The sequence below is a fragment of the Hippocampus zosterae genome, chromosome 8 (genome assembly GCF_025434085.1).
Source record: "Hippocampus zosterae strain Florida chromosome 8, ASM2543408v3, whole genome shotgun sequence".
Classification (NCBI taxonomy): Eukaryota; Metazoa; Chordata; class Actinopteri; order Syngnathiformes; family Syngnathidae; genus Hippocampus; species Hippocampus zosterae.
The window spans coordinates 18,141,301-18,156,528 of record NC_067458.1 but is presented as its reverse complement, the minus strand read 5'-3'; the positions used below and the strand labels follow the sequence as shown (position 1 = coordinate 18,156,528).

Here is a 15,228-nt window from a genome sequence, read left to right as displayed (position 1 = left end):
GCGCATCGTCCAGTTTTCACAGGGTTCTGGCTGGAACCTGGTTGGGGAGGCCATTGCAACCATGTCGAAGTGTCCTTGAGCATGGCACTGAACCACCAGTTTCTCCAACATCAATCAGTAGGTGAACAAGGGAACTGTGTGAAGCGCTTTGAGTACCAGAGGTAGAAAAGCGCGATGCAAGTGACAGCTCATTTACCATTAACCGCATTAAAGCAGAGAGGAATCTGCTCCGAACAGCACATTGGCACGTAAATTAATACGTGTCTAGATTGAAAATAATAGTTCAGTGAACAGCAACGCAGTAACCGTATCCCCCTAAAACCGGAACTATCCATTTGACCCGAGCACAAAAACTTGCCCACCCTAGCTTTCAATGATCTCCCGAGTTTTGCTTGCATAATTTTTTTGTGCTGTTGATGTTTTAGGCACTGTTTTTTTTTCTCAGAACATTCTTGGTTGAATCCCAAATTGTTCCGCTTAGGAATGAGATGCCTTCATGACACCAATGAAGTCAATTTTGGGCATCGTCCATCATTCTCTAACTTGATTAAGTGCATTTTCCATCAATCCATACACTTCAACACCTTCATTGAGATGTAATTCAAGTCAAACGCTTGTTTTTGTTGTCATGGTGGGAAGTGGTCACAACACTCATGTTGATCAATTTTGAGAGTAATTTTTTGTTTGTTTGTTTTGGCAGTTCTTAGGTTCGTGCTCATTCCGCATCTACCTGAGGGCACATCTGTGCGTTGTTGGGAATGATGAGAATTTAGCCTGCCTAAGTAGCACAGACAGATATCTGTCAAGCCCATTTATGATGATGTCTTACCGTGGAGAATTTTCACCCATCCCCAGCCCCCACTCCTGCTGTGTGTTATTCTCACAATACAAAACGGAATAATGAGATCATTCCTAGATTATTAGCCCCGTCTGTCTTTGGATTGCGTCAAATTTAGATGACAGAATGCGATTCAGCACACATTGACATCCCATGTCGACATTTTTTTGCTTTCGTCAATAAATTAGTGCAGCAAGGAGACGACCAAAGAAGCAGCCGTGACATGGCCGCCGTGTACTCGGCTGATCTCGGTATGATTCTAAATTTGAGCACCTCCCACCCATGTTGGAACACTACATTTGGAGAATCTATTGGTCATTTTAAAAGATTATTTGACTGCTCAGATTCTACGGTGCAGATTGATTCTTTTGTCGCAGTTACAGGGTTTGACATGAGGCCTTTTTGAAATGGGGACAATGAGGCAAGTTGCGGTGAGTGCTGACAGGTGACCCTCTCAGAAACAGTTCCGGCTCGTGATGTAACGTAATGAATTTCAGTCGCTATTTCCTACTTAGCGCTATATAAATCAGCATGTATTGTACTGTACTTATCTTAATACTGTCTGTATTTTTAAGACCCAGAAAATATGACTTTTACATAGCTAGTTGTTTTGCATGTAAAAAAAAAAACGAAATCATGTCAATTTCATTCTATTTAGTTATGAAATTTGTTCTGTGCATATCATCACATCTTTCCCCTTTTTCATATGTGTCAAGTCAAGTCAAGTCAAGTCAACAGTATTTATAGAGCACTTTCAAACAGCCATCACTGCATACAAAGTGCTGTACATGGAGCGATTTAACATATACAATAAACAGTAAGACGAATCAGTAATAGCACATCTCGGAAGTGTGATACACTTTTATGAAAAAAAACGACAACAAATTCAACAAACAGAAATTGTCCTGTTGCCTTGAGTCGAGAGTTGTCGATTGCCTTGACCTGAACCACAATTTTTAAACATTCGGGGTTTCCAGACGAACGTTTTGGACTCACCGCAGAGTGGCCCCTAACTTGAAATTTTCGGGCCACAAGTAGAACATTTATGGGCCTACACTGTAAATCGACTTACAAATGAACTATTGACGTTGACATTCATTTTCATTCTATTACTGTTAAAATGTTCTGAAGTGTTGTCAGCTACAAAATATTCAAGAATGACCTATATATAGATATATACTGTTTAGGGGCAACCTGGAAATCTGAACAATTACCATACATTGGTATTTTTTTGGTTGACATTTTGACACTTTAGTTCTGACACTAAGATCATAATTTGGTCAGTTATGTTGTTAGGCTAATTTTTTAAAGTCCAATTCAGTTGTATGAAGGGCAGTAACTGAACATTTGTGCTTTATTACCATTCGTATTGAACTTTCATGAGCAATAACTTTTCATTGAATCATTATTTAAATATATATTTTTTTCAATGTTGCTAATATTAAAGCATAGACTTAGTGGTCAAACTGTGCCTGATGTAAGATTATGCTGACAAGACTATTACATTTACATTTTATTAAAAAAAACACCTTTTCCTTTTGAAAAACACAACTACTGGACTTTATTATAATTTGGGTCATTAAGGTGGTACTTGGAGAGATCAATATTTTTTTGAGGCAGTTCTAGGTGTAAACAGTTTGGGAACTACTGACCTAGTCATGAATTCCACAGCAGGGGAATTAACTCTGTTGCTATGCTAGTATTGAGAAGGAGGCCCTGAAAACACACACACACACACACAGATGAGAGGCGTGAATAGATGGTATGGGGAGCCACGCAACCGTCAATCAACGGCAAACCCTGTGAAGGTGTCATCGTCACCTGGGATGAGAGGCAACAACCAGCACGACACGCCTGGAACAACAAGAGGGAACGGACGGGATAAAAATAGGCTCGTAATAGCTCAGCAGGCTCCACAGAGATGAATGGCAGAGGATGGAAATTGTGGGTTAGCAGCGGGGTAGAGATGTGAAATGAAAAATGAAATGAAATGTCTGATGAGACATGCATCTTAAGTGGTTTTACAATTTCAGAATATCGCCAGTGGAAACTTATGATCACACAATCATTTGGATTCCAAAAAAAACATGTAAGACAGAATCTTGAAATTCCAGTCCTTCGTCTTGATGGTAATGGAAGAGTCCTGCGTTTATAATTACACATGTTCCAGGCCAGCCACATTTCCATAATATGCATTTCAAATGCATCTTGTAGTCATGTTAATATGACTGTATGTAGTGTCATTTGCTCAAGTGGGAAAAATGCATTTTGCCAGCATTTTAACGTTATTGGCACTACACCCCAACAAAGATAACTTGATTCATGCGCGTGCATTTTGAAACACATTGACTCCTCTGAGGTGGGACACAATCCATTCCAGAGCATCCAATTTCCCTTAGCCAGTAATCACATTAGACAGAATCTATGGCTATAGAGCCTTCTATTAACTTTATAGGCAATATATTAAGTATGTTTTAAAGTATTAAATATACAGATCTACTTGTATCTGATTACTTGGTTAATCTGTGGTATAATCGGTGGATTGTAAAAATATTCCATGGCTGGAGCTTGGGCTGCTACTATCAAATATTTTTATAATCGGTTACCTCATCGACTGTTGTGTTTTCTAATCGGATGGATTTAGCAAAAATTAGCTGTTGTCAATTTTTGTGTTCGATGTATTCAATTGGAATGACTTTTTTGCAATATTTGCTGACATCTACCATGAGGATGGTTGAACCTCTGAATTCCTGTGCAATTTATTATTATTATTATTATTTAGTCCATAGATTTCGATCGAGTTCCAAATTACACAACTTTAATTTCAGAGGTTCCTTGGGAATTGGAATTCAACAAGTTTTGTTCAGTTTTCTGGCTGATCACCGGTTCCCACTCTTTAACAAGTCTGACCTGTTGTTTCAGATTTTTGCCAATTCCGATTTTGCTTGATAACCAGCAGCGTATACCGCCGATGTTCCAATCTTGTTTTATTGTTGAAAACTGAGCCGTAGTTGCAAAACGGGTGCATCGTATTTTCTCCTTTCCCTGCATTGAGAAAAGGTCCATTTGTATTGCCCATAAAGCAAACTCTCATGTTGTTGGTAAACTTGTAAGCACAATGCTAAACACAGTGAGGCTCGCCTGTGTTTACCTTCTGGGCAGAACAAAAATGGAGCAAAGTGGCCGCTAATTTGATGCCTCTCCCTTTTGATCCAGCAAGTCTTTCATCTATATGTTGTGCAGGGGGGCAAGGAGAGTTGTTGTACAAGTAAAGAACACACCATTGATCTACTGCTAACCATTTATTTGTTTATCTCCTCCTTCACCCTCTGTGTCTCTATTGACCCGGGGCTCCACAGCCCTCTCGGTTCACCTGCCCCTTAGTTTTATTTACCACCAGAGGTGAATTATGGGCCCTCGTAATGGTCCGACTCACGGCAATAGCTCGCTCCTTCCCCCGTGTGTTTGTGAGCATCGTGGTATTCATCACCCTGGTATAAGAGCCACTTGGTCTAATTGATGACAATCTAATGGGGATTAGTTGTAGCAGTTTTAAGAGATGGCCGTGATCAATTATTCATTGTGCACCATGTGATACGCTCATCTGTGGCCACATTTTTCTAACTATTAAACCGCGAACGGATGAGTTTTTGATCACACCTGCTCTATGGCATGATGAATGTTTTGCTCAATAGCACGTGCGTGCAGTGTTTGCTCCGAGGCAAATAGATGCATGCCTTTTGTGTCAATTAATAATGTAGACATTTTTTTTTTTTTTTGCACGACAGAGCCCACGGTTTTGCTGGGAAGTCACTCGTTCCTTTTATGAATATTTCATCACAGAAACTAATGAATCCAGCGGGTGCGGGGCCCATCATAACCAGCTAACGGCCCTCGTGATGCCGGGCAGGAAGACAGCTGGGTCCCTGATAAATTCTAACCTGATTACCGCTGATGCTGACGGACACGCACATTCGAAGACGAACGGCCGGTGCGTTGAGCAGTAAATACGTTTTTGTCGGTGAAGAAAGATGCAGGGAAGTGACAGAGGCCAACAGAGCCGCTGAGCCAGCTGTCGTGTAAAGCAGTTGTAAAAATTACCGTGTCAGTAAAACTTGTTTAATAAAGCAGCGAGACAGTTCACTTAGCCAACAGCAAGTTACAACATTGACTCGTTAACGTTGAACTGTCTTGCCCGCTGCTCTATTTCCGTGTTCAACTGCGTAACCGATCGCCTTAATTTTGAACTCTGGGTTGTCAGCATGTCTTGAACAAGGAGCCATTTTTGGGATCGACATATTACCGTAATAACCATACACAAGGCGCATCGGATATTAAGGCGCGCTGTGAGCTTTGAAGAAAATGGAAGGCTTTTAGGTGCGCCTTTTAGTGCAGAAAATACGTTACACGTATTTAGATCGGAAAACCCCCATTCCTTTTTGTTCCCATTGCTTTCGAATCGATAAGACTCAGCCAGCGTCTACAAGTCTGCATTGGAGACCCTGCGTTGTTAGACAAGAGTCTAGATGTGGACCACTTGCTCCCTCGCCCTGAAATGGTGAGCTCCCATCTAAATTGTGGTTGAAAATTGTTTTTTTTTTTAAATGTTTTTTTGTGCAATACCGTGAAAGTCATCAAAGCAAAATATGAGTTAGATTAGTGTGGCAACTATTGTTTGTTTCAAATGTTTGATTAAGATTAAGATATCCTTTATTTGTCCCGCAATGGGGAAATTACAATCAGAATTCAGAAAGGAAAAACGCTGGGTAGGTAGAGGGAAAAAAAACACGCTTGAACTATCCTCTTCCGAGGATAATTTAAGTCCAGGATAAAAAAGACCCCAGACAAAGACCCTTGGCGGTTGGACTCTTGTCTTTTTGGGACATTGTGAATCGTTTGCAGTGCCTTTTTACAGGCACAGCAGGAATACGGCATGCGTTTTTATTTTTACACCCACGAAAGGGGGTTCTTTTGTCATCATCGCTTTCTCCGTCTGTCTGGATTACGCAAGAACCAGAGTTTCAATTTTCATGAGAGTCAACCGAATGTGTGTGAAGTTAAGACCGGGGAGGAAGCGGTGGCATTTGGGGAATTATTTGCGGCTTTGAACATTGAAGAATTCTGGTTCTTAATTTCTCAGGAAATGACACAGACTTTCGGGGATAATTTCTTGTGGCTCTAATGTTAGCTGTGCTATCAGTTAATTTGCAGTAATGATAGACTGATTAATCACACACATGTACAGAGGCAAGCGCGTGCACACAGACACACACACTGGTTCCTCGTGAGTGCAAAGCGTGATTTAGCATCTTAAAGAAATCATATTTCCCCTGCTTGATCTCCTTTTGAACTAGCAGCCTTTCACGCTCACTCGGACCACCGGCGCGCAACCACATTTACTCACCAAGCACACTTGGGTTGCTATAAAAGCCAACAGTTATGCGTCTCGTGGAAGTGGCTTAAGCGACTTCTGTCTGACACGCAGAACCCAAATGCAGCAAATGGTCTCAAATGCGACTGTGAAATATGTCGGTAATGTGTGTACTTTGTGTTACAGTGTAGAAAAGCTTTTTAGCCTCATCTCCCTGAATGTATCTTAGATTCAGGCCACCCAGAGAGAGAGAGATGGAGGTTGGAGGAGGTGGGAGGTGCGGGGGTACTCAAGAGGGGGTTGCACAGAATTGTGGTCATAAACAGATTTAAAAGATAACACGTGTAACTGGTTTCTATCGTTCCGTTTCATAAAAAATAACCTTGCAGTTTTCTAAAATGAATCATGTTCTTGCTCCTTTTTGAGTAAATGAGCTGCTTGTGTCCTCTCTGCCTCAGTGGCCGCGTTTTAGTTATTAATGTTTCTTTTTTTTTTTAAGTCTATCCTCCCTGGCTCCAGCGCCCATCCTCCTACTGATAACACTCCTGCCCACCTCCCTCTTCCTCTGTGCGTGCATGCGCAAACGTGAGGTCAGGAGCTGTTGGGGGTTTATGGGATGAGGATATCTGGGATCAGTCTTAAAATGATCAATATTGATTATCCGCACCGGATTGTGGTGAGCATATGGAACGAGAGCCATGGCATGGATTTTACCACCGCGTTGCTAGCTCTGTTTCCACTGAGATCCCGGCAACTCAAGCTGAAACTGAAGACGCAACATTTTCAATGCCTTATACACGGTCCCGAGAGAAATTGGGATCTTGCATCCCAAATTGACCTCGTTTCCACATTTTTCCACCCATGAATGCGGAAAAAGGATTGGCTTTTACTGGCAATTCCTGCGCTATTTGCACAAAGGCACACTGAGGCGGTAAAATTCACCACCATTCATTTTTCAAAGGAGGCGAGCAAACTTACGGTAGCTCAAATACAAAAAAAATGCATCACCACAGAAGGTGGCAGCACTGGATTTATTTGTGATTAAGTCAAGTCAAGTCAAGTCAACAGTATTTATAGAGCACTTTCAAACAGCCATCGCTGCATACAAAGTGCTGTACATGGAGCGATTTAACATATACAATAAACAGTAAGAATAAAGACATTCACAAATGTGCATAATTAAAAAAAATTCTGAGATAAGTAATTTCACCCCACTCCGTTTTTTTGTGTGTGGAAATTTAATGTATTGGCGGGTTTTTAAAAAAAATAATAATTTTGGGGCAGGTTAATTTGTTTTTTCCCATGTGTATTTCAATGGGTATTAATTGTACGCAGGTTTTTATTTATATATCTGTGGGCCACCCTGGTCTTCATCACAAACGGGCATCCGTTACATTAGCACAAGAACCTTTAAGCCTCCTCAAAGCAAAAATGTCAGAAATGCCTATTTGAGCATCGGTTTAATCAGAAGCACTTTAAATACTGGCCGGTCTGTTTTTTTTTTTAACCGATTCTCAGCAAAAAAAACAATATTGCTTGTAAAAGGTTATAGGTCACATCAATTATTTATCTTGCCCTCTTTCTATCATCACAAAACATTTTGAACAGCGGTGCATCACCATCTCCTTATGTCCACTGTACAAGCAGTTGAAATAAAGTCATATGCCTAATTTCCTGCATAATACTTTGGCATTTAAATCGCAGTTCAGAACATTCAGGCATAGATTCACCCAAATTCTAAGTCAAATTCTAAACTTTGCAAATTCTGTACAATTATATATGGAGAGAGAGAGAGATTTTATTATTTATGACAATATTCTGAAAATCCGTGGTTAAAAAGTTGGGGCGGGGGGCTGATAAAATGTGTTGTACTCCTCTAAGACTGTTCGCCCTCAAATTAAAGCTCAGCGTCTGAACTTTAAAGCACATCGTGATTGTTTCCTTTCAAATCCATTGTGGTGGTATACAGAGCTGGAATGCTGAAAATTGTTTCAATGTCCGAAATATGGACGGGACTTGTCTGTATATTGCATAACGGAATTCCAATGAATTATGTTTAAAAAAAAAGTGAATGTTGCTCAGATATGTTACCTTCTTTCCCTTTTTGGCCAATGCAAAGCAACATTAGCCGAAGAGCAAAATGGCCTCCCTGTGCGCAAAGTGAACATATTGGGTCTCTCTCGTACACACACACATGCTTACACACTAAGACAGACAAAGGCCCTCTTATTTCGACTCTCGTGAACTCTATTAGGGTTTATTACCCTAGCTTTGTCCCCAGTGAACACCCTGGCTGATGTCCCGGCAGAGAGCACGCTGTTGCAAGAGTGAAGCAAGGTAACAATATGAGGGAGGGCAGACAGTTACACTCTTGATTAGGGCCGTGGCGATGGAGTGGTCGCCAAACGGCACACATTGCGCAGTACGGCGAGATTGGATTGATTCAGCTGTCAAACGGGGAGAGATTTGTGGGATGTTTTTGCTGGGAAGGATCAAAAGCAGTCCGTTATGCTTCAGGCTTTTTTGTTTTGTTTTGTTTTTTTTTTTTTAAAAGAGGTGACTCTTAACCTACTCCAGAAGACTGCTCTGACTTGAGACACAGTTTAGTCCATGGTTATTCATGTTTATTCAATTATTATCGTTTGAACTGAATTTTTTTTTTTTTTTTGTTAATGACTATCGCTGTGTTGAAAATGATGAAAACCTGGCATTTCAACAGGGGCATACCAACTTTGATAGCCTTTGTCTCCATTTATAGCACTTCATAGGGCACATATAGACAAGCAAAGCATTGGGAATCTTCACAGAACCGAGCATGCATGTTCCTGGAATTTGGGAGGGACATAATATCTGAGCCAAGATTTTGAATCCAGAACCTCGCGACTCTGAAGCAAATGCGCTAATCATTCATCCATTGTGCTACATATTGCAATTTGAGCATGACAGTTTGTTAACTGATTCCCTGCAGGGGACGTTTATATGTGGCGGCTGGAATCCAACCACTAAGTGGCTTTCAACGTGTGTATTCATCAAGTGCATTTTCCCAACAGGTAGATGCCAAAGAGTGTCTCGCCCAGCTTGTTTGTGAAATTCATGTTTGTAAATTACCTCGATTAGTGGGGAGAGAAATGCTAACGTTTTGAAGGTGGGACAAGTTTAGGCACCTGCCACTCTAATGGAGTATGTATATTTATGGTAGAAACAGAGTATGCCTCACATTATGTAGTTGAAATTAGGTGACATGATTGTGAGAAAAAGATGTACCTGTAGTTCTTGGGAGTGAATAAGGAAGGGCATGTAAAAAAGCCCCAGACATTCAACTCGAACCTTGCAGGGAGTCAGCATTGCTCTCTGCGCATTTGTTCGTAATAAACCAGTTAAGATTATTTTGCAGTCGAATGCCTTTTCTCAGTCTTGATGTTTTCGAGTTTGAAGTCTCACAAATGCTAAATGTATTAATGTGGAAATCACTCCAAATTGTTGCACTTTCAAATTAAACCATCCTTGACTTTCTTTTGCGCATAACATGTAAAACCCTTATTAAATCAGATTTTTCGCACCCCTATTTTCTTTTTTAAAAAGCTCATTTTTTCTGCTTTTTTGTCAGACAACTTGTTTTGGTGAAACTAACTCATGTTCAAGTGCTTATTACTAAAGAAATAAAAAAGCTTGACTCAAACAACTTTTTCTGGTGAATCTACTTTTCCTCTGGTGCTTATATTATTGCAAAATAAGATATCCTGCGGATCAGCCCAAATGTTCTTCTAAAATGGTGGACATATGAGGATATAATTCTGTCTTTTTGCAGGTCATGGAGAGTCTTTTTCCGTGCTAGAGGTACGATTCGGGACACAGCCAGGAGAAGGATTGGCAGTTTGGGCCGTAGCAAAAATCCTCTCGTGGTCATGTTTACTACTCCAGTCTGATGCCCACCCTCCCCTTCGCGCTGGCCATGGACGGGGAGAACTACCTGCATCCAGAAGGCCCTCAGCTGGACACCAGCTTGTTCTCTGTACCCTCCTCAAACATGGAGGTATAGCAAAGTAACTTATATACACCTATTCATCTCCTGTTGTATGTGTTCCTTAACTTCTTTTGGGTTTTTTTTTCCTTTAATAAGAGTTCCCTCTTTGCCTCTTCTGGCTCCTGGAGGTCCTTTTCTCACCAGGCTGGATACTGCCCTATGCAATCTGGAAACCAGTAAGTTGTTCCTTTTTTATTTAATTTTATTTTTTAACAAGCAGCAATGGCAGATTTTTTTTTCTCATATTTATCCCATTTTATGAAACACTATAATTGTGATAAAATGTACAATATACCCCCTTTAATAATCTATGAGGAGTTGGTTCAAGGTGGCATCAGATATCTTTAGTTGTGAATTAGTACGTTATATTAAAAAAAAAAAAGCAGGCACCACTTCTACGACTGTCCGTGTCTGATCCAGAGGGTGTTGTCCACTGGCCTTTAATTTAATTGGTTTTTTTTGGTTTGTTTTTTAAAATATGCCACAAAGTAAAAGCAAGCTGTTGGCCGGACCTTGGACGCAACTGACCAATATAATGTGAGCATTCTGTGAATGTTGTTGTTGCCGGGGCAACTACAACCCCTTCGCGCTAAAGAAACATGATTTACAGACATGGATTCTGTACAACCTATAGATAACCGTTTTTAGTTTGCTATTTGACTTTACCACATATACAAAATATCCCCAAAACTGTACTCACTCTGACTCTCCAGCGTGGATTTCATTTTGATTTCGTATTTTGACGCAGATCCAAGTCTAAACTCAAGACAATCAAATCAAATTGGAAATAATTGATTTAGTCGCTTCATTATTGTGTGTTCATAAATCCAAGCAACTCCACGAAGCCACAGGAGGTGTCCGAGTTTTGCCCGAGACCGTCTTTAATCTGACAATGTCTTTGGACTTTATGACCTCATAGCGGAATTAGAGGTGACTGTCAAAGGATGTAGGTGCGTGAGCGCAAGAGAGCTTGTGCACACTGCCTTCTCTCCAAGCGCATCACAACTCTGCTGATCATGTGGCTGCGTCTTGTTAGCACAGGTGACTTAAAAGTCATCCGTACGCTGTAAGGCAAGGAATCTTTATTTATACAGTGCATTTCCTATTCAAGGTAACTCACTTGTGCTTTCCATGATTACACATACGAGATTTAAAAACTAAATACAGAAATAAAAGATGGCCGACTCAAGGATCGTACAGTGCAGTAGATGATCTCACAGGAACGATAGAAAAATCTATTTAGAAATGTTTTTGTTTTTTCTTACTCGCAGTGATTCTAAACGCTAACTTTTTACACTGCGTTCTAAAGAGTTTTGTTAACAAAACAAAATTTTGTAACAGCCTCTGTTTGATGGAAATGAATCGAGGTATACCCTTCTCACTTGTTGACACTGCCTGGAGCCAGACTCTATGGATAATTGCAACCTGTTGATAGCATGCAGGTTTCTCATTTCATAATTGCGCGAGCTGGAAGAGACTCCTCACAGTTACATAATTAATATCAGGCGACATTGTTAATCTCGACATCCAATCAAGTGCAAATGTCAGGAATGTTGCATTAGCCATTGTGCAAATTAGTATGTAGCAGGACTAAAAGTTACTGAATGTTTTGTGTGTTCTTCGAACAGTAGTACCTAAAAGGTCCACCACAATCTCATCTGTGAACATTTTCAAAGCTAATTTTTTTTTGTTTAAGTCGATATTTGGAGAAAGAAACATTGGCCTATTTGTGCCATGTGACAAAATTACAACCGCCGCACAAACGGTGTCCAAAACATGCCTAATTCAAATTAAACTGTACTAATAAATTAACCACCAGAAGGTGCTGGAACTGCACACATGGAAAATAACATGGCCTATTTACGGAAGTGGTGCTTTTAATATTGTAACATGACAACGGCGACATTGTGGCAATGGGATGAACCATTCCATTTTTCTTGCTCATCATCTCCTTGTCCTCCACTTCCTCCTCCTCAATAAAAGTAGAGTTGCAGCCTACTTGGCATCCAAACAAGAGGGAAAAGTGCACTCCCAAAGCACCATAAGCGAAATAGTATCAAAATGGACAGTGCTCTGAGCATGCATTTTCCTTGCGTCTGGACATGCTGAAAAGAGACAACGGACCGGTCACTTTGTGTACTCATTTACCAGCAACCAAACAGGTTCAGCTTGTCTGACCATTTTAGTGCACGTTGCACTAAAATGTGAGAATTAAGTGACATGTCGGTCCCGTTTCACACTGTACTTAGCACAGCATGGTGAGCCCTCGACCATCCCAGTCAATGTGCATGTACTCTTCTGTGGTGCAACAATGCAGTGCCATGCCGCGGTTATCCTCCTGTTGAGAAGCAAAGCCAGGGCGTTGCTTTTTAACTTCTTTCTGTCTAAACCAGAGGGGAAAATCAACAGGTTACTTCCTGTTTGAAAGCTGAGAACCAGCGACAAACACTGACACGTTTGCACCATCCTGCCATTAACACTGCAGCCTCTTTCACAAAGGGCACCACAATTAACCAAGTGGAATTTGTTAGCAATTTGGGCACACCGAGTCGCTACTTAGACTTTGCGAATTGTTGAAAAATGTTTTTTGTGCCTCTGACAGAAGACAACTTGCATGTACTGCATGTCAAACATCCGCATTGCCATGCACTTGTACGATTTGACGTATCTTATGTCATGTGATGGCTTTAAGGGAGGTGATTTGCAATTTGCGAACATTTTTCCATTTATTTTATTCCATCAGTTGTTTGAAAGCAAAAGCATGCGAGGACATTTGCATGTTGCTTATCCCTCATCGACAAATGTTGCTTTTCAACTCAATGGTATGTTTGGCCAGCGCCGACCTTTTTCCACTAGTGACATGGTTTTTGTTTTCTATCATCCACTTGTCCTGTGATCTTTGACCCGTGCTTGAGGACACCGAAACAAATCCTGCAAATAGCTTTGGCAGAGCTCAGCCCTACTGAGCTCTGAGCACTGGCATGTGATTGGGGTACAAGCAAAAGTGGCTGAGCGCTACTACGGTTCCACCTGAACAAAGATTTGCTTTTCGTAGTTGGTCATGTGTGGTATTGGCCTTTTGCAAAGCACAGAGGCTCGTAACGATGTAATGAAGCGCACTCATGCATTGCAGTGGAATTACCTTCGTTTGGTGGCTGGTCCACAGGAGAATGATGATGTAAAACCTCGAGAGTCGATGCCATTCGACTCCCAAGTTATTCTTATTTCGGGGAAACACATTTTCACAGAAGAAATAATGTCATGTGGTTTTATTTCATTCTCTCATTTTTAGAAACATTTTAGTCATGTTCGTGTTACCATATGTAAATCAGTGTGAAATAAAACTGAAAAAGTGCTTCTGACATTCGTAACAGGAAATTGTATCGTGATACCAAAACTAAAATCATACCGTGGAAGAAAACATATCTCAGGCATCAGATGACAAAACACGTGGAGGCATTCATTAAAATCATCTGGTCAAATCTTTTAAAAAATGACAGCAGCTCAACTATTAAGCATTAAAACCCTGAACTTTTTGAAACCAAAATAAAATATCTCTCTCTGTTGAGATCTGAAATCTTATTCAAGACCGAAAAGAATTCTTCCCGGTAGCAAAGGTTTTATTACAAAAACAAAACGGCATAAATTTTCTCTTATTTCCTCTCTTTGTTTTGACAGATCATCACTTGGGGGGGAAGAAAACTGAAGCATGACCTTTCTCTCTCTTGCACTCTCTCCCTCCAGGCAATACCACTTGAACAGCAGCAGTGCTACCACCGCCACTACACCGGATGTGCACCTTGAGATGTACTCTGCGTTCTCCGACATGGATTTCCCCTGCCTCAACCTCGCCAGGAATAGCGATTTCTCACAGGTTGGTGAACGGCGAGGAGTGCGAAAAGGTTTCTCCTTCACTTATCAGCGGGAGGCATCTCGGCCTTTCATCCCTTCTTCCTTAATGTGCCGTAGAGCCCCCGACTGCCTTGTGTTGTCTCGACAACCACAGCGCATGTCCACACATGTCATCACTGAGGCACTGTAATTTGACATTCTTGTACACTTCAACTCAACCAGAAATCAACATCAGAGGTTGTGTCCATGAATGGTTTTCAACGTTTTTAAACTAGGAAGTGTCAAGTGGTTTGGGGGTGTCCTTAACCCGGAGTTCTGGCAGAGGACAACAGTAATCCATAATTCCGTTGCATTTTTGTGTCCCTGCCAGTGTTTTACAGATTGATAATTAGCACCACATGGACCAGTTTGTAATCTAAATGAGAGGTAACAAGTACGTACTATTGTTGCAAGGCAAAAATAAAGATGCCAGCCAGCCGGTATCTTGAGGTGCAGTACTTTATGTTGAAGCTACAAGCAAGATCGCCTCAGTTAAAATCTCAAACCCACAACCCTGACCAAAGCGACACCCTCATGAATGTGCCCGACCCACCCTCACGCCTGTAACACGATTTTCTCACGTTATAGAGTTGCTCAACACGAAATGTTACCGGTTTGATGTTGTAATTATTTGCAGTGTACAATTGAATATAGAAGACGTTAACATTTGTATTCGTAGTCGTAGCAGTATTACAGTGCTACTGAAATTACTTTTTGCGAAAGATCTTTATTTCTGATAGCATCTGCTTGTTAGAACACTCAATGAACGAATGAATTGCATTGCTACCATTAGAGGTAGATCATCACTTGACTGAAGATTTGCTTGAGGGGAATATTTTGTTTTGAACTCCAAATGGTATTGCTTGGGGGCCCTTTTATGTATTTTCCCTGCTCATCAAATCCAGAGCTGAGGGAAGACGCACACACAAACACTAGTTTTACTTCCATTTTATGATTGTTGCGCATCAAGATAAGCTTGTTATGCCGAAGTGGGAAATGTTTTAAAATGCGTGTGGCCTTGTAATCATTGATCTTAGTTGTGTTTATCCCCCGCCGACCCCCCCCCCCCCCCCCCCCAAAAAAAAAGCCTAACCCATTTGCAGG

General features: G+C 41.0%; 2 protein-coding genes across 6 annotated transcripts in view; both read left to right on the top strand.

The window, feature by feature from the left end:
• ncanb (neurocan b) overlaps nucleotides 1-15,228 on the top strand; it is a 180,644-nt gene that overhangs the window by 130,350 nt on the left and 35,066 nt on the right. The window lies entirely within an intron of this gene.
• si:ch73-63e15.2 (protein strawberry notch homolog 2) overlaps nucleotides 1-15,228 on the top strand; it is a 53,019-nt gene that overhangs the window by 2,725 nt on the left and 35,066 nt on the right. For all 3 annotated transcript variants that reach the window (XM_052074711.1, XM_052074710.1, XM_052074709.1), the window contains exons 2-4: nucleotides 10,018-10,242; nucleotides 10,330-10,409; nucleotides 13,978-14,107. In XM_052074711.1, the coding sequence (XP_051930671.1) occupies nucleotides 10,135-10,242; nucleotides 10,330-10,409; nucleotides 13,978-14,107 (318 nt within the window). In that variant the 5' untranslated portion in view covers nucleotides 10,018-10,134. The remainder of the gene's footprint in view (nucleotides 1-10,017; nucleotides 10,243-10,329; nucleotides 10,410-13,977; nucleotides 14,108-15,228) is intronic.